This window comes from Suncus etruscus, chromosome 3, assembly GCF_024139225.1.
Source record: "Suncus etruscus isolate mSunEtr1 chromosome 3, mSunEtr1.pri.cur, whole genome shotgun sequence".
Taxonomy (NCBI): domain Eukaryota; kingdom Metazoa; phylum Chordata; class Mammalia; order Eulipotyphla; family Soricidae; genus Suncus; species Suncus etruscus.
In genome coordinates, this window is record NC_064850.1 from 128,577,672 (window position 1) to 128,604,206 (window position 26,535).

The 26,535-nt window shown below is 47.2% G+C and overlaps 1 protein-coding gene across 1 annotated transcript in view; it reads right to left on the minus strand.

The window, feature by feature from the left end:
* Positions 1-26,535, minus strand: part of FAT4 (FAT atypical cadherin 4) — a 72,304-nt gene that overhangs the window by 39,253 nt on the left and 6,516 nt on the right. The window contains exon 2 of the mRNA XM_049770880.1: positions 2,552-2,683. Within this exon, the coding sequence (XP_049626837.1) occupies positions 2,552-2,683 (132 nt within the window). The remainder of the gene's footprint in view (positions 1-2,551; positions 2,684-26,535) is intronic.

A 26,535-nucleotide genomic window follows, 5' to 3' on the forward strand; every position in this document is an offset into this window, starting at 1 on the left:
ACCCACCCTAGGCCTCACCAGAATGAGGCTCCAGTCATGTGGCAGGTGACTGGTCTGTGCAGACATGACTGACCAGGGACACAGGAGCTCAAGTGTCCCTGCTTCGTGCAAACTCCTGGACCAGCTCTTGCCCGATGCTCTGGTCTGAACATGGGCAAACTTCCAGCCCAGCTGGGTTCAAGCCACCCACCTGCCCCCAGATCAACCCACACAAATGGACAGATCCCAAGCTGGCAGAGATGGCACAGGTACAACTTGGGTTGGGAACAAGGAGGGACCAACACACGTGTCCCAGAGAAAGCATGGAAAGATGAAACAAGAAAGCAAAGGGAGAAAAGCTTACAGACAGTCGCCGACAGTGCCAACACCAGCTCCACACGCAGCCTGATGCCCCAGAACAAGGGAATTTTTGCCCCGACTCTGGCCAGAGATTTCACTCTGATTAGGAAGCAGAGCCGTCCCTGTAGAAAACATCTACCACCAGCAGCATGGTGACCGCCTCCTTTTAGAAGAAACAACCCGAACTGAGGTGTCATTTATTCTGACCCTCCAGAGCAGAGCCCAAGAAACAGCAGCTGCATTGCCATTGCATCATGTGATTAGCACCTATGCCTCACAGGGTCATTTCCTCATTAGTGGGATGATAGACCATTAGATCCTCACATGCCATCAGTGCCGACTCCTGAGCCACAATATCAAGAGCAAAAAGGTAGGTGGACCAAACCCACTCATGACCTCAGCACCAGCAGTGATCATCTTGATCACTGGAATTTGGTGGATGTGACTTTTCTTTTCGTGAATGAGAACCTAAGTTATTACACTTAAGGTCCAAGACTGAGCATGAGAGACGGCACAGGGCTAAGACTTCATTTTCAAATATAGCTGGCCTGAATCTATGCCTAGCTCTGTGAGATCCCAAGCACAGAGTTGGGTGAGAACCAACCACCCTCTCTTCCTCCCAAATCAAGCCCTTCCTCATAGGCAGCTATAATAACCTAAAGATCTTTTCTTTTCCTTTAGTCGTTAAATTACAGCAAGATTATTATAAAGGATCCAGTCATGATTATTTCTCTGTTGGCTATAAAAATAGTCTGTTGTTGAGTCTGTGGTTTGTTTTGAAATTTTTTAAATTTTATTTATAAAGAGTGACCTAATAGACCAAAAACCAAGTCTCAAGTGTTGAAATATCTTTGGAGTTTAAATGAGAAAAAGAAAATAAAATTCTCAGATCTAGTGGAGCTCGGCTGAAGAGGAAAGAGTCCAATAGTGATTCCTCTCTCTGCAGCTCTCAAAGTTTATTTAAATCTTTAGCAGAAAGGTGAAAGCAAACAAAGATAATTTGAGGGAAAACTATAAATTATAACCTACAAATGCTACCAAGACAGGAGTAAACAGCCAATGAACACAGAGCCAAGAGTAAGTCCTAAACACTATGGGGTGTGACCCCGAAACAAACAAACAAAAAAATTTATCCAAAATGTCAACTTCAGGGACTAGTATGATAGCACAGTGGTAAGGCATTTGCCTTGCATGTGGCCAACACAGGACAAGCTCTGCTTTGAATCCTGGCATCCTATATGGTCCCCTGAACCTGCCAGAAGTGACTTCTGAGCACAGAGCCAGTAGATTCCCGAGTGCGTCAGGTGTGACCCAAAAACCAAAAACAACAAAAAAACATGTCAACTTCAATACTGGGGAAGAATTTCTATTTATTAACAGAATTAAAAAAAACATAAATTTGTTTCAATAATTTCTTTAAAACAGTTAAGTATATTACTGAATCCCATGTTTGTTTTATATTATATATATAAATATATATATATGTACATACACACTTCAGTGTAAATTGTATGGCTGGGTTGGAGAGAGTGAAGAGTGCAATACAGTGCCTTGCATGTGACTGATCTGGGTCTGATCCCCCAGGCACCCTATATGGTCCCTGGAGCACCACCAGAAGTGATCTCTGAATGTCGAGCCAGGAGTAAGCCCTAAGCTCCATCATGTATGGTTCAACCCCTGCAAAAAATTGTAATTTTTAGGGATGGAGTGATAACGATGTGGTAGGGCATTTGCCTTGTACACAACTGACCCGGGACAGACCTGGTTCAATCCCCAGCAGCCCATATTGACCCCCAAATCAGAAGCGATTTCTGAGCACATAACCAGGAGTAACCCCTGAGTGTCACCAGGTGTGGCCCAAAAACCAAAAAAAAAAAAAATTGTGATTTTTAATTTGAACTTGTCTGTATCTTTTAAAGTACACATAAAATGTAGACAAATCATTAGCTACTATAATACATCAGAGTGCTAAAGGCATAATGGAATAAGATTTGTCTAAATCTATAGGAATTGCCTTTTTCATTTTTCCCTTTAGAAGTTAAATTTAACATGGCTCGAGCTGGGAGATAAGCTGTGGTCTCTCCAGAGCTTCCTGCAAATCATTTCTGGGGCCCTGTTTCTTGGGAGGGGCCGGGCAACACCAGCCATGAGCTGTGTAGCAGGCAACTTTGCCTGGATTCCTGGTACCCTGTCCCCATCCCGGGGCCATTACCTCATCAGCATCTGAGGCACTAAGCTGCATGATCCTAGAGCCGTCAGCTGTGTTCTCCTCCACCATGAGGTCCAGTGTGTCAGTTGGGAACACGGGAGGGTTGTCGTTGATGTCCTGCAGTGTGATCTCCACCTGCAGGAACAAGGCAAAACATCCTCAAGGTTGGGGAAATGTCAGGCCCTCGGCAGCATCCTAAGCTGCCCCCCTGTCTGTCCCACAGAGTCCCCAAAAAGCAGAATCTTCTAAGGACAAAACAGGAAAATCCCTGAGCTATGTCCATGGATAGTATTAGTCTGCTATAGCAAGGTCCCTGGGGCCAAGCCTTTCAGCCCAGATCCCTGGTGTGTCTCAGACACAGAGCCAAGGGTCTAACTCCTCTTGAATGACAACGTGCCACATCTAGTGTCGGCTGAGATGAGAGACAAACAACTGTCGTTCCTGGAGATACTCCACACCACCTTCTGTGAGTCTCACACCCCGGTAGGAAATACAGGGATGTGCACTGAAGTGAGCACATGCTATGCAGGTTCTCTGCGACTCTGCACTGTTTGGGGCAGACACAGCGATTACAGGTTTTATTTGCAGCAGAGACCTGGGACCATGCTGGCTCTCCAAGCCCAGGGAAGAGACAGTGGCCAGGGATGCCCAGCATACCCTACAGGTCCCTCAGGGCACAGCTCCCAGCCTCCCCCTCCCCATATGGCATGATTAGGACATGGTGCCAGCTCAAGTGGCTGCTCTTACCAACGGCCTTTGCTCCTCTCCATATTTGGGCAAACATGGCTGCCAGGAATCTGGAGAAATGTCTCACTGCTTCCAGAAGAATTTGACATGCCCAGGGGCCACAGCCTGCTCAATGTGTGGGTGACTCAGGCTGGAGCTATGAGTAGCCACGCATGGACAGTCTACACTGAGGATGCCCTGTGGCCATTCTGGGTTTGGACTCAGGACAGGGGCCTGGTTTCACTTCAGAGCCTGGTATGGCCCAAGAAACTCCCCTGTGCTGCACCCTGGGCAGTTTGGAGACTGCAACCTTGATGAAATGGAGATAGCCTGCAGGAATGATGTGACCCCTAGCCTGAGAAAACCCCGCCATGTGGGGTGAGAGGCCCACATAGCCGCAGACCCACATGGAACACTCCAAATGTCCCAAAACCAGAGCCCGATTCGGAAAAGCTGAAGAGCCAGTGCAGCAGGAGCAGAGAGCAGAAAGAGACGGGGTGAAACCGGCTCTATCTGTGCCCCACATGTTGGACACGCCCAAGCTCACACAAGCCCATCAGGGAGAGAGGGTATCAGGAGAGACACTTGGCCCAGGGGTCCCCATCCCCTTTTGGGGATGCCAGGAGCAGGAATGGAAGTACACACTGTCAGTTCCAGAGTAAAAGCAACATAAAAATGAACACGTTTCCAACAGAATGTGCTGTTCCAGGGGCTGCCCTTACCAAGGAACCTCTATTTCTGACCACACACACCCCATCATGATGTCCTCGAAAGTATATACTGCTGCCCAAGCTTCCTACAGGGTCCCCACCAAAACAAACAAACAAACAAACAAACAAAAAGTACCAAGAAGCAGCGGGGAGCAGAGAGACAAGAAAGCAGTTGAAAGGACAGCACAGAGTTAACTCTGCTCTAGATTCGCTGGATGTGTAAGGAAACCATGAAAAAGTTGATTTGGTTGTGTTTTCAATATTGTTCCAATTAGAACAAAATAAGGATTCCTTTTAAGGCAAAGGCAATCATGTGTAACCACTTCAACTGTTCCTGAAATCAATACTGCATAATTTCTTCCTCCAAACAGATCCGAAGAGCCGTCCCAAAGTAAATGCAGAATCAGGGACAAAGTGGGGAGTGCGGTTCAGAAGCAGCTCGTGAGAATGTTGTGCTGTTTCTTCCAAACACACATCCCCGCCTTCTGAGCCCCGTTCATCTGCAGGAGGGCAGGCTCAGGAAGGAGAATCGGTATGAATACACAGCCCCACTGTGTATTCCCTAATGGAATCTCCCTTTAGTGAAGATTTCACGAAAATACAATGAAAGACACACTGAGGGCAGGCAGGCAGCTGCGGGAAATGCCACTTCTCTGTGTCTGCTTTTCCAGGCTCTGGTTTAGGACAGTCACGAAGAAGCCATAGCAGAGCCTGGGTCTAGAAAACACAGAAATGTCTAGCAGAGTCCCTGAAGGAAGAGGCAGCAACCAATGGGCAGCTCTGGCACATGCAGGAGGAACCTCTGTGGCCACCCCTGATCCCTAACAAGAGACACACAGGGCAGCACAAACCCCGCTGTCTCCTACAGACACCCTAACACAATACACAGGTCAGACAACAGAGGCATGGATTGAGTGACAGGACTCAGGCCCAGATCTGCCACTATGCCCATAAGGGCCTCAGGGGAACTGCAGCTCACTGTCAGAACACACCAGTGGGCTTTCATCAGCATTAGAGTCAGTAACCACTGACCATCTCCACCAGATCCCCCCAGCACCACCCCCACCTGGTGCAGGCCACCCTCCTGCAGAAGTCCCAGCGGCTGCTGGTTTCACATTACATTTTGTCTCTTTGACTTGGATTCTTCTTGCAGGATTTGTTTTGTTGTTGTTGTTGTTTCTGAGCCACACCCAGGGATGTTCGGGGGTTACTCCTGGCTATGCACTCAGAAATCGCTCCTGGCATGGGGACCATATGGATACCACGGGATCGAAAAGTAGGCACCTGTGGCTGTGTCCTATGTCCTATGTTAACACATGCAAGGCAAATGCCCTATTGCTTGCTCCACAGCTCAGGCCCTCAACTTGGATTCTTCTGACTGATCCTATCTGTGTCCATCTATCATTTCAAACCAGCCCTACTGGAGAGCTTTGTGAAGATGAACTGGGCTTGGAAGACAGGGGTGTGTGTTTAGAAGAAACAGCACAACATCTCATGAGCTGCTTCTGAACTGCACTCCCCACTTAGTCCCTAATTCTGCATTTACTTTGGGATGGCTCTTTGGATCTGTTTGGAAGCAAAAAGTATGCATATATAAAGATTGTCAATTTTTGCTATTGTGAAGCTCATCAATTAAGCAAGAATAGATGTTGTGTTTATCTCATTAAGCAGTTTCACTATATGCTCTGTAAAATCCAACTTCACTGTCTGAAAGTGTGGGCCCCACACTGGATTATGGCCACTGAGCTTCACTTCACTGTGCATCACACCTGCACCATGAACTCAGGCGCCCTGCTCTCCTCAGCTACCTGGACACCTGAGCTTTGTTTCCAATTGGGCAGATGTTTGCTCCTGCCTTTGTTCAGGGACTCATGCCTGTACATCCCATCGTGGGAGGCAAGGAAATCCGTGCAGAGACCCACAGATCAATGGCTATGATGTCTGGTAAGGGTGAGTGATGGACCCTCTGAAATCCATCCCTCCACTGCTATTAAACTATGACTATGAGCAGCAGAGACATCTTCAATGTTTCATGTTCTGGAAAATTTCAACTGCTGGATAAATATCTTCTCCCAACAGCAAGGAAAACTGCACCAACACAAAGAGTTTCTGCTTGGGATTTAGCACAGTGAAGGAGTGCAAGTTCATGGACAAGAGAATGGAACAAAAGCTCTGTATGAGATTTGCTGCTGGTGATTCTGCACTTATGTCAAGAAACCATAGCATCAATATACTGGTTAAACAGGCAGCAATTAAAACCCAAAGAAAGGGAGCTGGTTGGGAAAATGGTTGTACAGAGCCACGGACTCCTCTGAGCGCAGATGAACATGCAAGATCAAAGCAGCTCATGTTCTAAACTCACAGCTATAAGCTAAAGGTCCAGATGAGGAACTGCATCTGTCCATTCATCCCTCTGTCCATCATTCCACTGTCCACATTCACCGTCCATTGTCCCACCATTCTACCATTCCACCATCTTCTCACTATTTCACTCACTGAGAACCATCTCATCATGGTGATATCTCTCAAGCCTTTGACAAGTTGCTTATAATCATGCCAATAAGAAAACATTTGTTGGGGCCAGAGCAATGGTACAAAAGGGAGGGCCTTTGCCCTGCACTCAGCCAACTCAGGTTCAATTCTCTTGCATCCCATATGGTCTATCAGCTATCAGTTGTGATAGCTGAGCACAGAGCCAAGAATAATCCCTGAGTGCTGCCAGGTGTAGCCCAAAAACAGCAACAAAAGAAAACATTTTTCTCATTTTTAAGTGTATTTATTGGAGCCAAAGGCATAGTACAGGGCTTATGCACCTGCCTTGCATGCAAGCCAATCCTTGCATGCAGCTCCCCTGCATACCACCAGGAGTGGCCCCTGATCACAGAGGCAGGAGTAGTACTGAGCATCACTAATCATCTGCATTGTCCAAAATAAGGTGGCCAGAGACAGCTTAAAGTCTCTGGGCCTTGGAGAAGCTAAAACAGGCTGCAACTTTTTTAAGCTCTTTGTCTAATCAGTCTTTTCTGCTGACTTTTGCTTTTGTGAAGCTACTTTTCTTACTCACAAGGCACAATTTGGGGTATTGGATCAACTTTCAAAGTAGTCAGTGAAAATGGAAATTGAGCAATTTTCCTAAGATTTTACAAAAGCAGAGCAAGTTTCCTCACCACCCCCAGCCCTCCCTCCACCCTTAAAAGAACATGAGGTTTCCACTCACTTTCCTCCCTCCATTCAGTTTTCCTGACATGGTTCAGGACACCCAGGTTGGATCACAGCAGGAACAAGTGAACTTGGCATCTTCCTCTCAGCATATGAAAGAGTGTTTTGAACCAGTGAAATTTCTAGGAGATTCTCATTATCTACTCGGGACTATTTATTTATAGAATCATATGACAAATGGGTTTTAAAACCCGAACATAAGAAGATAAACATAAGATTCCTGGAATCAAGAAGAAATCACAGTCCCAATATAATGTTATAAAGAACACACTTTGCTACTAATAATTGCCTGTTTGGGGCTCAGTTTGCAATTGTCTATGATTTTCGAATAAGTCTCATGATTCAGCTGTGTTCAGGAAAAGCCTCTTGCCCTGCCCACTCAGGAAATCACACTGAATAACACCTCCTTTTTTTTAGTCAAATGGGGATTGTGTTCCACTGTCTTCACCTCTCTGGGTCCCAACAGTAGGATGCTGGTCCTCCCCATAGAGCCCACCTCAGCATCATCTACTTACCCCTCTACCCACATTTGCAAAACTGCCCTGAGCTAGGTCTTATTATGACAGGTTTCAGCAAGAACTGTTCAGTTAGGGAACTACATTTTCAATCCAGGAGTCTGTGTTTCTCACATACCACCTGCAGAATTCCTGAGTCCCACCACAGGACCCCCAGGAATGGTCCTGCTGGTCAGAGCTGCAAGCAATGAGGAGTAACCCCATAATTCAACAGGACCCCAGTGTAAAGGAGACACGGCCCTTCAGAACAACACACTCATCAGCAACATAAACTGTCAGCCAGGTGACCCAGTTCTCGGGTCGTGGCACAGAAATGATCACTGAGCAGTAGTGACCACACAGGAAACACTTGTTCCTAAGATTTCCTGCTGGATGGTTGGCAGCCGTGTTCTTCCTGCAGTGCTAATGTGGGCAGCATCAAGGGCCAGCAGGGCTGGGCTGGCTGTGAGCACAATGACATTCGTGCTCTGTAATGTGCCAGCTTGGCAGCAGCTCAAGGTCCAGAGTGCCAGTCACATACCTGCGAGGGCACGGAGCCACTTACACTAGGGGCATTCCTCAAATCTCTGCCAACTCTGGGCCCTGGGTCAGTGCCTTCTGCTTTCCTGCTTTTTCTGTGTGTCTCTCAAGCCTTGAACCTTTCCTCTTTCCTCTCTGGGGCCCATCTGGGTTGTGGGCATAGCCTCGCAGCAGGACACCTGTGACCAGCAGAGATGCACACAAGTATCTGCTTCAGGAGCAGAAACCTTAGCTGCAGTGGTAATTAGTCTAGTTTCCCCCCCCCCCCCCCCGAGAGTGAAGATTCCCAGCAGGTTTCGGCTTGCCTGCCTCATCTGCTCTGTCCTTGTAAGGTCAGTGCCCCTCCAGTACTCAGAAGAAGTAACTCAGGCTTTGGGACAGAGCAGAAACTGCCCAGCGGGCACAAGGACTCAGCCTTAAAAGGGAAGGAAATTCTCACACGAATGCTGCTGCCTAGAACATGCCAGAAGCCCCAAGATGAGCAGTGCCAGGCAGGGCACAGCAGAGCCAGATGGAAGAATAGACAGGGGTGCCAGGTGCAGGGAGCAGGGCCTGGACTCACGGAGATGAAGTGCCCCAAGGTCGAGGAAGCTAAAATATCCGTGACAGAACAGAGCTGAGGCAGGAGGAAGGGAGGCTCTGACTCTAGAAGAGTAGTGCCCACATACCCCACAACAGATCAGCAGGGAGGAACGCTCTGTACCAAAGACAGGGCAGAGCAGCACTTGTCATTTATGTAGCCAGCACCCATTCAATCCTTGGCACCCCTTTGGTCCCCAGAGTAGAATCCTGAGTGACCCTGAGCACAGAGCCAGGAGTAAGCCCTGACCATTACAGGGAGTGATGTAAAATATAAACACAGCTTGGAGTCAGCAGAGCAAGGGTAGAGCTCAGGACCTGAGTATGTCCTTCTGGAGCCAGCCCACATCCTGGTCCAGAGAAGACCACAGAGAGGGTGACTTGAAGCCCAGTCTCTTGAAACATAAACCCCGACCATACACATGTTCACCCAAGGGCTGTGTAGGCCAGACCCATCCAGTATGTGATGGTCAGCAGTGGGGGATGAGAATGAGGCCTGAAGCAGATGAGACGAGACTCCCCAAAAACATCTGCAGCTACAACGATCACCCTGAAAACACAGCCTCCCCACAGTGTACCCTAAAATGCAGATTCCTGAATCTCCTCACGGGGCATGCCAAAAACATAGCCTCCTGAGAATTCCCACATGAACATCCAACCTGAACCTCCTCACAGGGTACCCAAAAACAGCAGCTCCCAAAACTCCTCACACAAGCACCACAAAACAGCAGCTTTGAGAATCTTCTTACATGAGTACCCCATAAACAGCTTCCTGAAATTCCCTATACTCTCACCCCAAAAAACAGCAGCTCCCAGACCTCCCCCAAGAATTCTTTGGCAACAATGAGAAAGCTAGAATCCAGCTTTCTCTTGGAAAAACAAAATGTTGGGGCACTTTTCTCTCTGGGCACTTGAGAGATCAATAAATCCCCAGAAGTCACAGATTCAAGTTCTTCAGTTGACTTTCCCCAGAAATGCTCATTTGCATCCAGCTGGGAGTTCTGCCACAAGAAATCCCAGGTCACCTCAAGGGTTAACACTGCCCCCACACAGATTAACTTGGTTCTCACTCTCCTAGCTCCCTTTGGTCCCATGCCCAAAGCAACTCTGGGCCCTGCCGGTCTCTGACTCTTTCCCAGAGGCAGGACAACTGTTCAGTAACACACAGCCACTCTCATTTCCACCTTCCCACCACACATGTCCACGCTCTGACCACACCCAGAGGCTGCTCCCACCCCTGCCCCCAGAAAGCCCTTTCCTGTCCCCAGACTCTGTGCCTAGGTTGCGTCTATAAATACTTGACATTCTGCAGAGGCCCCAGGAGGAAATTTCCAGAGCAGTAACAACTGAACCCGCCCTGTAGACCACCAGAACCCTGGCAAAGAGAAGAAAACTGGGCCGGGAGAGCCCAGAGGACTGCACCACCACCAAGGCTCTCAGCTCTTGAGTCCACCTGAAAGGGCCAGGGTCCCTGGGCAAGTCTGGGTTCCAGGGCCAGCTCAGCTCCTGGGACTATCTAGGAAGGTGCTAGAGGTCAAAGACCACAGAATCACCCCCCAAACTGGGGCACTGTGAGCCCCATCCCAGGGATGCACTCTTGTCCACAGAGGATCAGCCTGTCTGCTCCTGCCCTGCCCCAGGACTGGCCATAGACAGTTACTTAAGGCCAAGGTGGAGGACAGGTGGCTTCAACCTGTCTACATTGGCAGGCAGGTGGCTGAAGACCAATGGCTTAGAGCCATTTCCTGAGACTGCTCTATTCTGTGCTTGTGTGTGTGCTTGTTTGTATCTCAGTTCAAGGAGGACCATAGTGTGCAAAGATTTAGAAGAGTAGAGAGACAGAGACAAAGAAACAGAGAGAGAGGAGAGAGAAAGGAGAGAACGCAGAGGTCAAGAACTCATATACAGCCAACCTGGGTTGGACCCCAGGACCACACAGGATCCTCCACACCCTGCCAGGAGCGATCCCTGAGCGCAGAGTCAGGATGAGGCCTAAGCACAACCTGGAGTGGCTCCACAAAGAACAAAGAACAAACAGGAAGTGTGTATGCTTCCTGGGCTGGAAGGTTCAAGAAACCTGTGAGGTGCAGGGCTGGGTGAAGCACAGCAGCCATCACTGGGGGAATGACAAGAGCGGGAACATAACTAATCCTGGCATCACCTCCAGACATCACCACCTCCATCTAGCAGGGGCCCCAGGCACCCTCTGATGGTGTCTCTCTCCCAAGGACCCCACCCCTGAAGGGGCACAGCACCAGCCCAGAGACTGAGCACCTCTGCATGTGGCCCGTCCTCCCTGCACCCTTTATCCTGTGCAGAGTATATGTTCCACTGCAGAAGACTCCAACAGCCCTGACAGCCCCTCTCAGTACCATCCTTCAGCTCCCTGCTGAGCTCTGTCCTTGGGAAGGAAAGGATCCCCCACCGAGAGCAGCTGGCCTTGACCAAGTGCATGAGGGGCTTGAAACAGCACATGCAAGTATCCCAGAACCATAAGATGTTAGCCCAGAATTAAGCAGAACCATATTTTGTGTGTTTATAATCTTTGCTTGAGTAAATTAACATTCTAATGAACTAAAGACAGCAGTGCCTCCTGCTTCAGACCCAACTGCATCCCTCCACTAAAGGAAAGGTGGGACCAGGTGAGGCCAGTCAGGATAGACACAACCATTGAATTTGTCCAGCACTTGTCAGTGACACAAGGGGGTTGGCACAGACAGTGCAGGGATATGGGCACAGACAGAACTTTTAGCACCCAAAGACCAGATCACAGAGAAGAGCAGGTTCTGGAGCAATAGCAGACAATGTGTGAAGTAGGTGTGAGTGTCTGTGCTGGGGAGACCATCAATGAGTCACATCCATAGGATCGGATCTGAACTGTCAGAGGACACCTCAGAAAGTCAATTTTCACATGAGTGCTCCCCAGAGGAGTGCAGGCCACAGGGGGAGAAATACAAGCATCAAGGAGCATCTAGGAGGCTATAGAGCCCACACAGAAAATACTTGACAGGATGAGAACCCATACAAGAAACACCCAATAGGACCAGAACCCATACAGGAAATACCCAACAGGACCCAAAACCCACATGGGAAAATCCAACAGGACCAGACCCACACAGAATATGCCTAACAGGACTAGAACCCACATAGGAAACACCTGGCAGAACCAGAACCCACACAGGGAACACCCAACAGAACCAGAACCCACATAGGGAACACCCGATAAGCTCTAGAACCCACACAGGAAACACGTGACAGGGTTGAGTCTGGACATGCCATCACTAGGCCCTCCCAGAGTTCAGGTCACTGTTCCCACAGCATAGTGGCCAGTCACTGCCCCCGAACTGACTCAAGGCCTTTGTGATGTGCCAACTAAAACCTGGGTCATCCAGGGAGCACCCACGGTAGTGTCAGGAGCCAATCCAGTATCTGCCAGCAGATGACAACTCCATTCTCCAAGTGCATAACCCAAAAGACAGGCACTAAGGCTGAGAGTCTGAAACTTTCCAGCAGAAAATACACCATGTGACTGGCATATATCACAAAAACAACAACAACAAAAAGAAAAAAAAAACTATATCTGCTAGCAGAGATGTGGGGAAAAAGAAACTCTCATTCACTGCTGGTGGGAATGCCATCTAGTCCAGCCTTTATGGAAAGCAATATGAAGATTCCTCAAAAAACTGGAAATGAGCTCCCACATGATCCAGCTATACCACTCCTAGGGATGTACCCTAGGAACACAAATCACAACATAAAAAATGCCTTCTGCACATCTATATTCATTGCAGCACTATTTACAATAGCCAGAATCTGGAAACAACCCAGATGCCCAACAGATGAGTGGCTAAAGAAGCTGTGGTACATATACACAAAGGAATACTATGCAGCCATCAGGAAAAATTAAGTCATGAAATTTTCCTATACATGTATGGACATGAAACTATTATGCTGAGTAAAATAAGACAGAGAGAGACAAACACAGAATAGTCTCCCTTGTCTGTGGAATTTAAGAAAAATAAAAAATAAACAGTACCATAATACCTAGAGACAATAGAAATGATGGCTCGAAGGACCAGCCCACAATATGAAGCTTACCATGAGTGCAGTTAGCGATATAACTACACTAACAACCATTATAACAATGGCAGTGTGTGAGATAAATAGAATACCTGTCTCTGATACAGGTGGGGGTGGGAGAGGAGGGAGATGGGGGAACTGTTAAAGGGGGTATATGGTTTTTTTTATAACTGAAACCCAACTACAAACATATTTGTAATCATGGTGCCTAAATAAAGATACTATTTTAAAAAATATAAAGAATAAAGAGAAGTATACCATGTGGAGAAGATGCCATATCCTAATAGCTAATGAGATAAAAATCCCCAGGACAGAAAAACACTGACCCAAAAGGATGCATGCATATCTTTTTTCATCTCAGCATTCAATACAATAGCTATGACATGGAATCAAACTAGATATCCAACAACAGATTAATGGTTCATGAACATGTAGTACATCTATACAATGGAATACTACATAGCTGTAAAAAATGATGCAATCATGCGATTTGCTGCAACATAGACGGAACTGGAAGATATTATGTTAAATTAAGTAAGCGAGAAGAAAAATGATAAATACAGAATATAATTTATATGTGGTATTTAGAATAACTACATGAAGAAATGCAATTGTTTAACTAAGAGTTGTCTAGAACACTCTTATACCCAGAGAATAGCAAGAAGAAAAGAAATTGAGTGAAGGAGAAACACAATATGAAAGAATGGGGGATGGGGGCCAAGAAGTCTCAGGTGCATTAGTGGTGTTAAAAAAAAAAAGACAGTGGGCCTGAGAGATAGCATGGAGGTAGGGTGTTTGCCTTGCATGAAGAAGGACAATGGTTTGAAACCCAGCATCCCATATGGTCTCCCGAGCCTGACAGGAGCGATTTCTGAGTTTAGAGCCAGGAGTAACCCTGAGCACTGCTGAGTGTGACCCAAAAACCAAAACCAAAAAAAAAAAAAGGACAGAACTAAATATCCAAACCAGAGTAACAATAATGAAATCATGAGACCCAAATTTTAACAATCAAAACTTAAAATGGGCCAATTATGCTGTCAGGCTGAGGCAGGGGTGGTGGCATAGATGGACTCAGGGAGCATCAGTGGAGGGAAGGACATTGGTGGTGGGATTGGGATTGACCCTAAAACATTGTATGTCTGAAACCCAACTATATAAAGAACTTTGTAAATCACAATGGTTTTAATTAAAAATTTAAAAAATTGTAATGGTTGGTGCCAGAGAGATAGCAAAGCAGTAGGGCATTTGCCTTGCACACAGACAATCCAGGACGGACAGTGGTTCGAATTCTGGTATCCTATATGGTCCCCTGTGCTTGCCAGGAGTGATTTCTGAGCACAGAGCCAGGAGTAGCCCCTGAGCATCACTGGGTGTGACCCAAAAACAAATAAAATGGTAATGGTTGATGATATGCAGGAATTATTGACAAATAATAATAATAATCTAAATTTCTGGGCATGAAGGCCTGAGTAGAAGAATCCAGGCTCTCCATACATCTGACTGGAACACACATCTCTGATCTTCAGTCTTCAACCATCGAAAGGGTTTCATTTCTGCCATGAGCTAAGGTAGAAGAGCCCCTCTATTATTTAACTAGGCTTGAGCTTCTCTTTCTCCCCTTCATACACTCACTATATGGGAACATGTGACTATACTCAGGGACCCTCCCGCAGAAAATGCACCAAATTCACCTGGGCATCCATCACTGAAGTGGCCAAACAGCAAAATCTACCCTGGAGCTACACAGATCTCTTGTTCCTTTCTCTCCTTAGTTTGAAGGTCTCAGGCACAAATACACCAAGTATGTTGCATATTGAAGGCTACAAATGGGAATGCCATTGATTTAAACAGGTTCATTAATTTCAATATTAGCTAATTATTTAACATGAGCAAATTTGCAAATATAATATTACATATGAAAGTCAAGTACCATAGATATAGTACAGCAGGCAGGACCTTTGCCTTCCACACAGCCAACTCAGGTTTGATCCCTGGCATCCCATTGCCCCCTGAGTGATTCCTAAGTGCAGAACCAGGATTGATCCCTGAACATCAGTGGGTGTGGCCAAAACTTTTTCTTTAAAACCACTCAAGGTAAGGTGGTTCATGGGATTTTTCTAAATTTTGCTAAGACTCAATATATTCTCTGATCTTTGGAAAAAATATACCAACCTCTAATTTTTTTCATATTGCATATGTATTTACATTTTTCACCTTATAAATTTTGCTACTTTTGGAAGATTTTGTTGGATAATGGTACAGAAGACCATGATGATTAAAATTAAATCTAATTTGAAGAAAGTTCAATTGACCATCTAACATTCCTCAGACCTTTAAGTCAATTCTATAATTATGGTCTCTTAAAACCTAAAACACCACAATTTAACCAAAGTATATCTTACTTAATACTCATTTTGAGTTTTTTTGCCAATCATTAAAAATTCCACTCTAGCAGTAAAATGTAACAAATGTTTGTCATAAGCAAGATGGGTGAATCTAAGTAATTTTATATAAATAGACATCTTTAAACCAAATATCACTTTAATCCTCAATGAGGCTGACTTAGTAATAAATATTTCCCACTATGGGGCTAAATGATGGATATAAATAGGTATACATATAGGTGATTAATGGTAGATGAATATACAGATGATAGCTGCTAGATGGATGGATAGATGGTGAATGGATGGACAGAGGACAGATTGGTGGATGATGAACAAATGAATAGTTGGTAGATAGATAATGGATGGATGAATAAATAGAAGATGGACAGATAAAGAGATAGATTATGGAATGATGGGTGATGGATGGATGGGTGGTGGATGGGTAGATGGATGATAGATGGGTGGATAGATGCTGGGTGGATGGATGATGTATAAATTGGATAGCTGCTAGATAGGTAGATAGATGATGGACGGATTATAGATAGATGAAGGATGATAGATGATTGTTAGATGGACGGATGGATAGACAAAGAGATGGATAGGAAAGACTTACAAATTGTTCCTCAAAATCTCCATTACCATGAGCTTTGTTTTGCTTCTGTTTTATTCTGAAGACAAATATTAATTGTTCTCAAAAGTATCAATTCTTTGACCAACTAACAGGTTAACAATAGGCAGTAACCTGGTCATGAAAATTTTAATTTGAAAACATTCCTCTTGCTTGTAAGCCCATTCCAAAGAGAAAAAATACAATTTAAACCTCCCAAGAAAAGAATGAAATTTTTAACTTCAATCCTCAAACAATTTATATTCTCAAATATTATAAAGATAGACATTTCCACGACAGACAGAGGCCGTGCTGCTTCCCAGTGGCTATGAATAACCTCTTTCTTTGAGAAGAGGCGTCTTTGAAGGACTTTCTGTAGACATTGGTCACAATTTCCCAGGGTCTGTTAAGATGCTGGAAGTGAACCATTCTGACAAGACACTCAGTGACCAAGGACTATCACAGACCTTCCTAACATTCCTAACCCTGTGGGGTGAGAAGGGACAGGATGACTTCCAACCATCACCAACACTCCCAACACAAAGGTCTGGGCAGTGCTGCACTGGGAGGCCCATAGGTTTCCATAACCTTCTGTGGGCCCCAAGCATCACTGCTCCCTGCATGTGATCACCCATGGCCTGGGGGACCAACCCCACAGTACACCCACTCCTGACAGAGCACACTGAGCTCAGAGACTCATGGGTCTCAGCTACACACTGCAGAAAGATAGCCAGATAGCAGGACAGTCGCGTTGCAGGCTGAACAAGGCCAGTGAGGGGAAGCGTCTCCAGGAGGTCCTATTTGGTTCATTTATTCATGACTAATACCCCTGCAACTAAAGGCTGCAAAAAAAAAAAAAAACCATGTAAATCTTTATATATATAAAATCAGCAAGGAAATGAAGTGTTCAAAACATTTGCAAGTGGTCCTGAATCTGCTATGGTTCTTGGGTTTCTGCTGCATCTTTCCACTCCAATTTGGAGGTAACAAAGCCATTTCTGTAAATATTTCATCCCAACCTTCATGAGAACTTGAGCCTTTGGTTGGTTGTGCACACACACACACACACACACACACACACACACACACACACACACACACACACACACCGTCTCTCCCTCTCACCCCCAGGAGAAGCAGAGCTGGGAGGGGGTTAGGGGATCCCAAGGAGGCTCCCAGGCTCCAGGCTCAGGCACTGAGCCTGCCAGCCTGGGGGAGCTTCACAGACCCTGCAAGTCAACTTCCAACTTCCTGCCTGGTGCCAGGCCCCAGAAATAGTCTAGAGCTGAAACAGCAGCACTGGGGGTTCCTGGGGGGGCTCCGCAGGAAACCAGCAGAGTCCTGGCCGCTGGCTCCCTTTCCCGTGGACGAAAGCCAGAACCATGGCTCCCCGCTTGCAGGCCTCCAGTCTTCCGGGACAAAGGTGGTCCTCCAGGCTACTGGAGATAGGGACATTTGGGCTGCATGAGAATCGCTGCGCACAAAGGCCCAGGGCCCACGGAGACGCCGCTTTACAAGCCGACTTCCTTCCTGCTCTTTCACTCCACACAAAGCCAGAACTGGCTTCTTTTCTGTGGTGTGCACGGGCCGCAGCCCCAGAACCAGTCCTGCTGAGCAACAGTAGGAGGTGGGACTTTGACTAACTTCAACTAAATCTGGACTTGAGAATTTTGTGGGTAGGAAGATCAAATGTCGGAGATAAGACAGTCAACCCAAAGAGAGGATTTGCTCGTTTTCTCTAAATGTACAGGTTTCGTTCTGCCTAGAGAAAGAAAATCAGTGTCGTAGTTGAAGAGACACACAAACTCACACATGGGTTTCTCACTCGAGCATGAGCATGTGGGACTCGGGAATGAAGACTACCTGTTCCTTGAGCTCTTGCAGGAGGCCACCCTACCCTGGGAAAGCATCACAACTGTTCACACCACCTGGAATCGACACTTCCCTTACACACCTAATGGGCAGAGATTTGCTGAGTCCAAATTCAACTGAATTTCTTAGATTCATACCCAAAGGCTCACACATATGACATGAATGACCACACTCAAAGACCAGGTATTATATGGAAATATGGGTCCTTCTGCTCTATGTTGTATGAGCTCAACTTCAAGCCATTGTTGCTGTCCCTCTTCTTCATGGAAGTGAACAAAGCTACTCATCGGGTCTAATGTGAATTTTTGGAATCTTTATAGATTTGAGTCAATGTTCCATGACATATGTGTCCAGCACAATGGTTAAAATCTTTGCTTTATTCCTGCACAGCTCTGTGGGTGGGGCTTTCTGCCTGGACATTTCTTTTCTAGAGGACACTGGTACCCATGTCTATCTCTCACCCAAAGCACAGATTTTTCTGGCATTGACATAGCATAGAGCCATTGACAAATCAATGTGAACCACTTCTTATATTTTCAACAGATTTTGTCTCGTGATATGGATGGAGTACAATGCCCACATATTCGTAGGGTGAGATACATCATTGCCTTGTCCACAGGATGGAATCCATCCCTCATATGTTCCTAGGATATGATCCATTGCCCACATGTCCATGCCCACAGGATGGATCAAACCTACAAGTCTGAGTTCCAGCTCAGCTCACCAGGCCCTCTATGGCCTCTCAGGATGATGCCCTCTCGAGCCCACATCCTGGCCAGCACCTCTCACAGACTGAGTGTTGTGAGGCAGCTGTCTCTGGATCAGTTAGACCCATCAGAAAGGCTCCTCCCCTTTCCCTTCTCTCCTCTAAAGCCCTCTGGTAGGCTGTTGAGACACAGAATCACTGCATCTCTCTGACTATAGCCACTGCCACTCTTCATCGTTCCTAATCCCACTAGGCTCCACCATCACTTCCACAGCCATTTGGTCTACTGCCCTCGGAGTTATCTACAGAAGTTCCCAAAAGGGTCATATTCTTCAGCATCAGAAGATACCTTTTCTCAAGGAAAAAAAAAAAAGCCTTTTCTCCTATTGGAGCACTGCCCATATAAGTGCCAGTAAAAGTCAGCCAAAGTACCCCAACAAACAAGACCTGAGCTCAGCTGCACAGACAACCCAAGAACCCAATCTGAACCTTGTGGGTCTTCTGGCCAAGGGCTTGTAATTAAGTACTTTGTGCATCACACAATGAAAACGCAGTCAACACAGGTGCTGCAGGGACTAAGAACATCAAGTCACATTGGCGTTAGCTTATGTTCCTATGCCCTCACCCCCCTCCGTCACGGGGTGCTTTGGGTTATACCCCAAAGATAAGCCTGGTGCTCAGTGCAGGGGGCCTGATGATGGGGAGGGAGCACCCCCTTTACCCAGGGCACCATTAAGCAGAGCTTCAGCCTTGATTGCCCATGAACACTCGATGCTTTTCTTACTGTTCTCTGCACTTTGAGGGATGCTGTTTGGGGGTTGTTTTATAATATCAAAGGCATGTGCTGACAATCATCTCATTCAACAGAGAAGCTCCGAGAGTATATGTTCTATGTAATGATTTATTGGGACACAGGGCAACTAACGTCAGTATAGCATCTCTTTTACAAATCAACACTGGGGCTCAAAAAATATGTAGACATGCTTAATGTCATCGGGCTAGCTTGGATCCAGGTGAGAAGGATTTGTAACAGAATCATGACTTCACAGTGAATAATCTTTCTAGCTCACTTCACATTGCTGTGTGTTATTCTCTTCAATGCTAAGAATTCCCACATAGTACACCCCAAGGTTATTAGGTATTGTATGAATATCATGATAAAAAAAACTGCCAAATCCCAACAGCTGGTCTATCAGACATTGAAGGGGCTTGACTCTATAGTCACATCCAAACCCAGTGAAAAATCACTCAGTGAATTATTATCAAACGTCCTATAGGTCTGACAATGAGCATGTCTTGAACTTTTACAAAAATTTTACATGTATACAAAAAAATCACACAAGCATTTTAAATAAAGCATATTTATTTGTTTAAATAATTGATGACTATTTGATACTGGTGAGTAATGGATTCAAATCCCAAATTCTAACAAATTGAGAATGGGTCAAAATTGTAACCTAGAACCTATTTAGATTTACATTAATATTATGTGTTTTATAAGGCTCAAATGACTATCAAAGATATTTGAAGATATCCAGAAGGATACTCAAACACATACATTAAATTTGCCTTTCCAGTGAATATCCCATTCTTTTGGTTGATTGGTATGTATGTATCTACATGTATCAACAAATTAGAGTTACTGATCAAAGAGAGGTTGTTCTCTCTCAAAAAAATCAATAAAAATTGATCACTTTTCCACTGGAAACATTAGCTGATTGACGATCGACGTCTAACATTTTTAGTGGGTGTTGCTCATTCATCTTCTGGTTTCTGTCCCAATTCACCGACAGACTAGTCAGTCACATTTGATGGAGAGGAAGAGGTCATGAACAGCTGCTTCAAGAGGAGCTACTGACCTGGCCACATGGTCTGGTGTCAATGGTCATGGAGAGGGACAGAGAGTCCAGCAGACCACCCCACAGGAGTTTCCCCAAAGCGAGCAGCTCAGAGACTGCTCGTGCTTCCGGTAGCTTTTGGAGACAGCTTCACTAGAAAGAAGTATCTCTGGGTCAGAGAAACAGGGCAGGGGCAAGGTGCTTACTTTGCATACGGCCAGCACCAGTTTGGCCCCAGCACTGTGTATGGCCCCATGAGCCCTAGCAGGAGTGACACCTGAGCACAGAGCCAAGAGTAACCCCTGAGCACTACCAAGTGAAGTCACCAAGCCAGTCAACAGAGAAATGGAGACATAAAGGAATGCCTATGTCCCTGTCATCACTTCATGTGTCTTATAGTGTAGGGTACTTATCTGAGACCCACCCATTTCTGGGAGGGGTCTTGGGAACCGGATAATAGGTGTGACTTTACCTGCAAAGCCCGGCCCATTCCTGGGAGGGGTCTTGGAATAGGTAGATAAACCCGGAAGCCAAGGGATTAAGGGGCTTTTGCCTTTTGGCCCTGCTGGGCTCTCTGAGGGAGATGGCTGAAAGAGGATAAGACGCAGGGCAAGCCTAGAATGGCTCTATGCTTGAAAGGTTATGAGTAGGCCACACACATGTGGTGGCTAGGGCCTAAATAAAGATGATTCTTCCTGAAGCCTGCCTGTGAGTGAGTGATTTTGCGTTTCACCTGGGCGACTCGCCGGCTGCATGGGGGTTGCTGAGCCACGTGGCCTGGGATGGCAGACAGAGAAATCCACCTCCATCCATCGTCATCCAGCTCCATCCTTAATTATTTAACACTACATTATAGCTCACTGAAAGTATCAGCAGTTGCCAGATTCCCAGAAGCTACCAGCTTTCTGTGCTCCTGCACTCCCGGGGTCCGCCCCACACTCAAGACCACATAACGCTGATGAGAGGCATGGATAGCACCGGTGCCAGGACCCATTCCAGAGCTGATTTCTGGTTGTTTCCATCCAACTCATTCCAAGACAATTCCCGTCGATGAGATCCAGGGAGACAAGCTGTCTTTCATGAACACACTAAATACTGGGCCACATTGTGCGCCCCCCCCCCACAATCAGACCACATTTATAGAGATGAGGAAGTGGAGAGCATGAGTCAGGCTACTGGGGCAGGGAGTGAAGTACCGTCCTCCCATCCTCCCCTGCTCTTCAACTCCTCTCCTCCCCCTCTTTACCTGTCTCTTTACCTTTCCCCTCTCCTCCTACTTCTGTTCCACCTCCTCGTCATCATTTTCTCCTCTTCTTCCCTCTCCTCCTTCCCCTTGCCCACCTCCTCACCTCCTGCTCCTCCTCCCTCCCCCACCTTCACAGCCCCCCTGGCTAGCGGAGCCACCGGGGTTCCCCATGCCCTGTGCCTTAGCCACCTATCAATGATCAACCAACGATGGACTGACCACTCCCATCTCCCATCTCCTCGTCAGTATATTCCTGGACATCCTGACTGCAACTGTAGGACCTGACTCCAGCAGGCTGTCCCAACACGAGGCCACTGTCCCCTTCACAGCTTTGTCTCTGGTGCCCTTATTTCTCCTCACAAACACACCAATGCGGGCTGTGACCGCACATGCGAGCGGGCTGGGGCCAGCCTTCCCATGAAAATCGGGTCAATGGCTGGCTGGCTGCGCGAGAGAAGCAGAGCACAGCGATTCGTCACCCTTTCTTTTCTCACGTATGGTGGGTCTCGCCCGCCCCACAACCTGGCACAAAGGAAGAGCATCGTGTCCTCCAGAGCGAGGTCACCGAGGTTCTCCCCATGGCCCAATGCCCAAAAGCCCCTTTGCTTCTTCCACACAAGAATGTCAGCTCCAGGATTTATCTCTGGGTATTGTCAGTGCATGGTTCTGCGGGCCCCATTGCCTACTCGTGTGGAAGGCTGTCCAGCTGTCTTCTCGGTTTGTCCAAGAGAAACACAATAGTCTGGCCATAAAGTTTCACCCACGAGCATTTGAGCCCCCAAGACTCAAGTTCCCTTTGGGACTGAGGGGCCATCTCCCTCCCTCTCACACTTCTGCACCCCAAACACAAGAGTGAGGAACCAACAAAGTCAGAGCCACAAATTCACACCCTGATTTCCAAGATTTGCATCTAAAAGACCCTGCCTGGCTTCAATGCAGGTTGCTTTTCAGCGGCCATGGAAACATCAGTAAAGTTGGAAAATTCAGTCCACTGAACTTCAAATGACTTTATTAAAGTGTCACTAATCAGAGTTAAAAGACACAGGCCTTGAATGTTTGAGCTCACAGAGAATAACTCCAGAGCTAATGACCCACGAAGAGGATTGCTCTAATGCTTTCAAAGTCCCCTTTGGGAGCAATGAAGCAAGAGTCCCTCCCTCCCTGCCTTCTCCCACTCAGGCCCTTCTGCCCAGAGTGCAGCCTGGAGGCAAAGGCTCAAGGCTCTGGCCTGGTGGACACAAGCACAGTCCTACATCCCACACACACCTGCCATGCATGAGAAAGCACCTCTCTGGAGTCATGGTGTTAAGTGCACAATGCTGGAGGATCAAGGTGCCCCTCAACTGTGCCTCACTGGCAGTAACTTGGGGAACCGTGTCCTGGAAACCCTGAATGGCACACAGAACCATGAGCCCCAAGAAACAGAGCAGCAAATGCAAAGCCAAGTGCTCTGGGAATCAGGTCAAAACGTGACCCTGAGGAGGAGACTTAGGAGGGGATCCAGGAGGGGATCTAGAAGGGGATCTAGGAGGGGATCCAGAAGAAGATCAAAGAGGAAGTCTAGCAGGTGATCCAGGAGGGGCTGGATCCAGGAGAGGATCTAGGAAAGGATCAAATAAGGAACTGAGAAGGGGATCAGAAAGGGGATCCCCAGCTGGTCCTCTGCTCCCAGAGAGGGCTCCAGCCTGCAGTCCTGGCACACAGGACACTGGTAGTGGGCTCTGCTGGCGGGTCTGAATGGTGGGTGCTGTAGGTTGTGCCACAGGTCTTGCCCCTGCCAGCAGAACATGCTCAGCAAGGAACCACTTTCTGCCTTAGGAGCCCAGGCAATGCTGATAAACTGTAGAGGGGCAGTAGACAGGACCCAGGAGCCCCACAGACTGGGACAGGCAGCCACACTACAATGGTGTGATGATGCAGGAGATTGACCCAGCATCTAACAGCGCCAAATCCAGCCCTGGATAGGAGGGCAGCACTGAGCCCAGCACTACAGCGACTGCTCTGGCCACTGGAGCACATGAGGTGGAGGCCTGGATCAGTTAATCCTGAGCCCAGCTGAAGCACTTTCCAATGAGTTCCCAAGAAGCATGGGAGCCCCAGAGGCCCCTCCTCACCCTGCACCCTGAAACCCCTCACCACAGGCTGCTCGGCTCTGTCCAGGGTCTATGGTTCCTTCAGCAGGGGCAGGAGCTGGCATAGGCAGGCAGGACCTCGGATGCTTCTCAGACCCACACCCCTACCTGACACTCAGCACCCAGGAGCTCAAGCAAGAGTAGAGACACTCAGAAACTCTCAGGGCTCACTGCCAGTTCTGTGGCTCAGGACTCACTCCTGACTGTGCCCATGGCTCACTCCTGGCTCAGTGCTCAAGGCTCACTCCTGGCTCTGTGTTCCCTCTTGGTTCTATGCTCAGGGGTCAAGCCCGACTTAGTTTTTTGGGCCACATCCAGTAGTATTCAGGATCTACTCCTGGTTCTGTGCTTCAGAGATTATTATTGGGGTACTGGGGATTGAACAGGGAATCTAAGCCCACAGTGTGCAAAGCAAGTGCCATACCTGATGTTCTATCACTGTGACCCAGTGTGACTGTTTAAGAAAGGAAGATTATGGAGAATAAACATTCCTTTAGCACACTGGATACAGGGGAAAAGGGAAGAAAGCACTGGGTGTGAAAGTGTGAGGACACACAGAGTGACACCAGCCAGACTCAGAATGTCTGCAGTGACATCCCGAAATAGTCTTGAGACTGCTAACCACAGTTGTAATGGAGAATGGGAAAGAATCATCAACAGAATCCCAACAGAAGTGGGGACATTTAAACACTGATACCAACTGCTGTTATAAGAATAACTGCAACTTCCATTTTAAAGCAAAAGTGCTAGTTTTTAATCACCAAAGCTGCAATTTATGATCACTAGAGCGGAATAAAAATCTTTATGGATCTAAGACCCAATTGCTTGGTGCTAAACTCATCAGCACTGATCATATGCTAAAATTTTAGAAATTTATAAATGAAACACGAGAATTATTTTATAATCCTACTTAAGGGATATCAGGAAGCACACTCACACAATTTAAAGATAATAACGTTTACTCCTTCCTTTCATGAACATCCCACTCTGATTCCCTATTTTCAGAAAATGTATATTTTGTGCCACTTGAGGAATGATTGAATCAAAATACTTTAGTATATTTCCTACCACATTTGTTCCTAGAACCTCGGGGATTTCAGACCTCACCGCCGGTACTTACTTTGTAAAATGAAGAAATAAAAGGAAATTCAGAGACATATTCCTCCTTTGTATAATTTGAATCGTCACACACATCTAAATAACTCAGTGTTCTTGGGAGACACCCAAGGTTTCTGCATTAATTTGAAAGTCTGTGTTTAAAATACCAGGTGTGGGCCCGGAGAGATAGCACAGCGGTGTTTGCCTTGCAAGCAGCCGATCCAGGACCAAAGGTGGTTGGTTCGAATCCCGGTGTCCCATACGGTCCCCTGTGCCTGCCAGGAGCTATTTCTGAGCAGACAGCCAGGAGTAACCCCTGAGCATCGCCGGGTGTAGCCCAAAAACCAAAAAAAATAAAATAAAATAAAATACCAGGTGTGACACTAGGTCCCACGGCCATCACATGACAGCTCATCCCCCAGCTCCACAGACTCGCTTCATACCCAAAGGAGCAGCCAGCCAAGCCAGGAAAATCAATAGACAACCAGTGACACAGCTGAAAACTCATCCTCAGGAAGAGGGCATCCTCAGGTGGGGGGCCCCAACTAATCACCACCACACCAGAGGCCCAACTTCACCATTCACAACTGCAGAAACAATCCAGGTACACCAGTTTAGGGGCTGAAAACTCTGGGGTCTTCTTGAGATGAGAGCAGGTGGCCTCCCCAGACCCCTCTGTCCTTTCAGAAGCCCCAGCAACCACACCCACGACCCAAAACCACACCCATCACCCACAGCCACTGCCATGTCAACTCATGGACCCAGCCCCACAGATCCTGAAATTCCTGGAGTTTCTGCAGCATACGCAGCCCCACAACAACACCATCACATTCCTCAGTTTCCCACTGGAAAGGCATCAAATTAGACATGAAAGCAGCAGAGAAGATGCCGAAGAACAACAAACAAAAGCCACAAGACAGAGTGCTCCAAAGCGAACTCACAGCAGGGCACCAATACACACCTGACCAGAAAGTACAGCAGAAAAGCAACTGCTGAACTATGCGTTCAAGACTGCTCTCAGGAAACACCCTCCTGGAGCCTCACAGACCCTCCTGGGGCCTCCTAGATCAGCCCCCCTCAAACAGGGCTGGGACCTCAGAGCCACTACGTTGACTCCCAGCATCTCTGTGTCTGTTAGGCCCAGGGCACCACCTCAGATAAGGGTCTCAGTGATTTCTTGTTGGGTTTGGCCTTTAGGCTCGAAACAGGAATCAGTGAGTCCCTAACTTTTTCTGTACACTCATCTAAGTATTCGGGGTGCATTTGGGCTGCCCTCATTCTTCCTTTCTGCAGTCTCTGACCTCTCCACCCTGGCACTCTGCAGATATATTGGGACTGGCTTTAATCCCATTCCAGTATGGCTAGTTCTGTCCCAGTGTAGAAAGCAGACGAGGGAGCTACCAACATTTTTGGGGACCAGCCCCACCGGCACACACAGGGTCACCCCTGCATGCACACACACACACCCCTCTGCCCATTCCAGCCAGAATGAAATGCTTCCTGAGGAAGCAGCGGGGAGCCGGAAGCACATTCCAGACAAGCATCCCAACAGTCCTCATGGGACACAAGGTGGGGGGAACCCCACGGACAGCCCTAAAGACCTGCAGTGTCTTTCATAGAATCCCATCAACTGAGGAAAAACACCTTTACTGTGTTCCCTTGGAGGATGAGCCCCTAAGGAAAGGGGCCCAGCCCTCGATGGCTCCACATTCTCTGAGAAATATGCTTTCAGTTGGGGGAGTGGTTGGGACTGGGA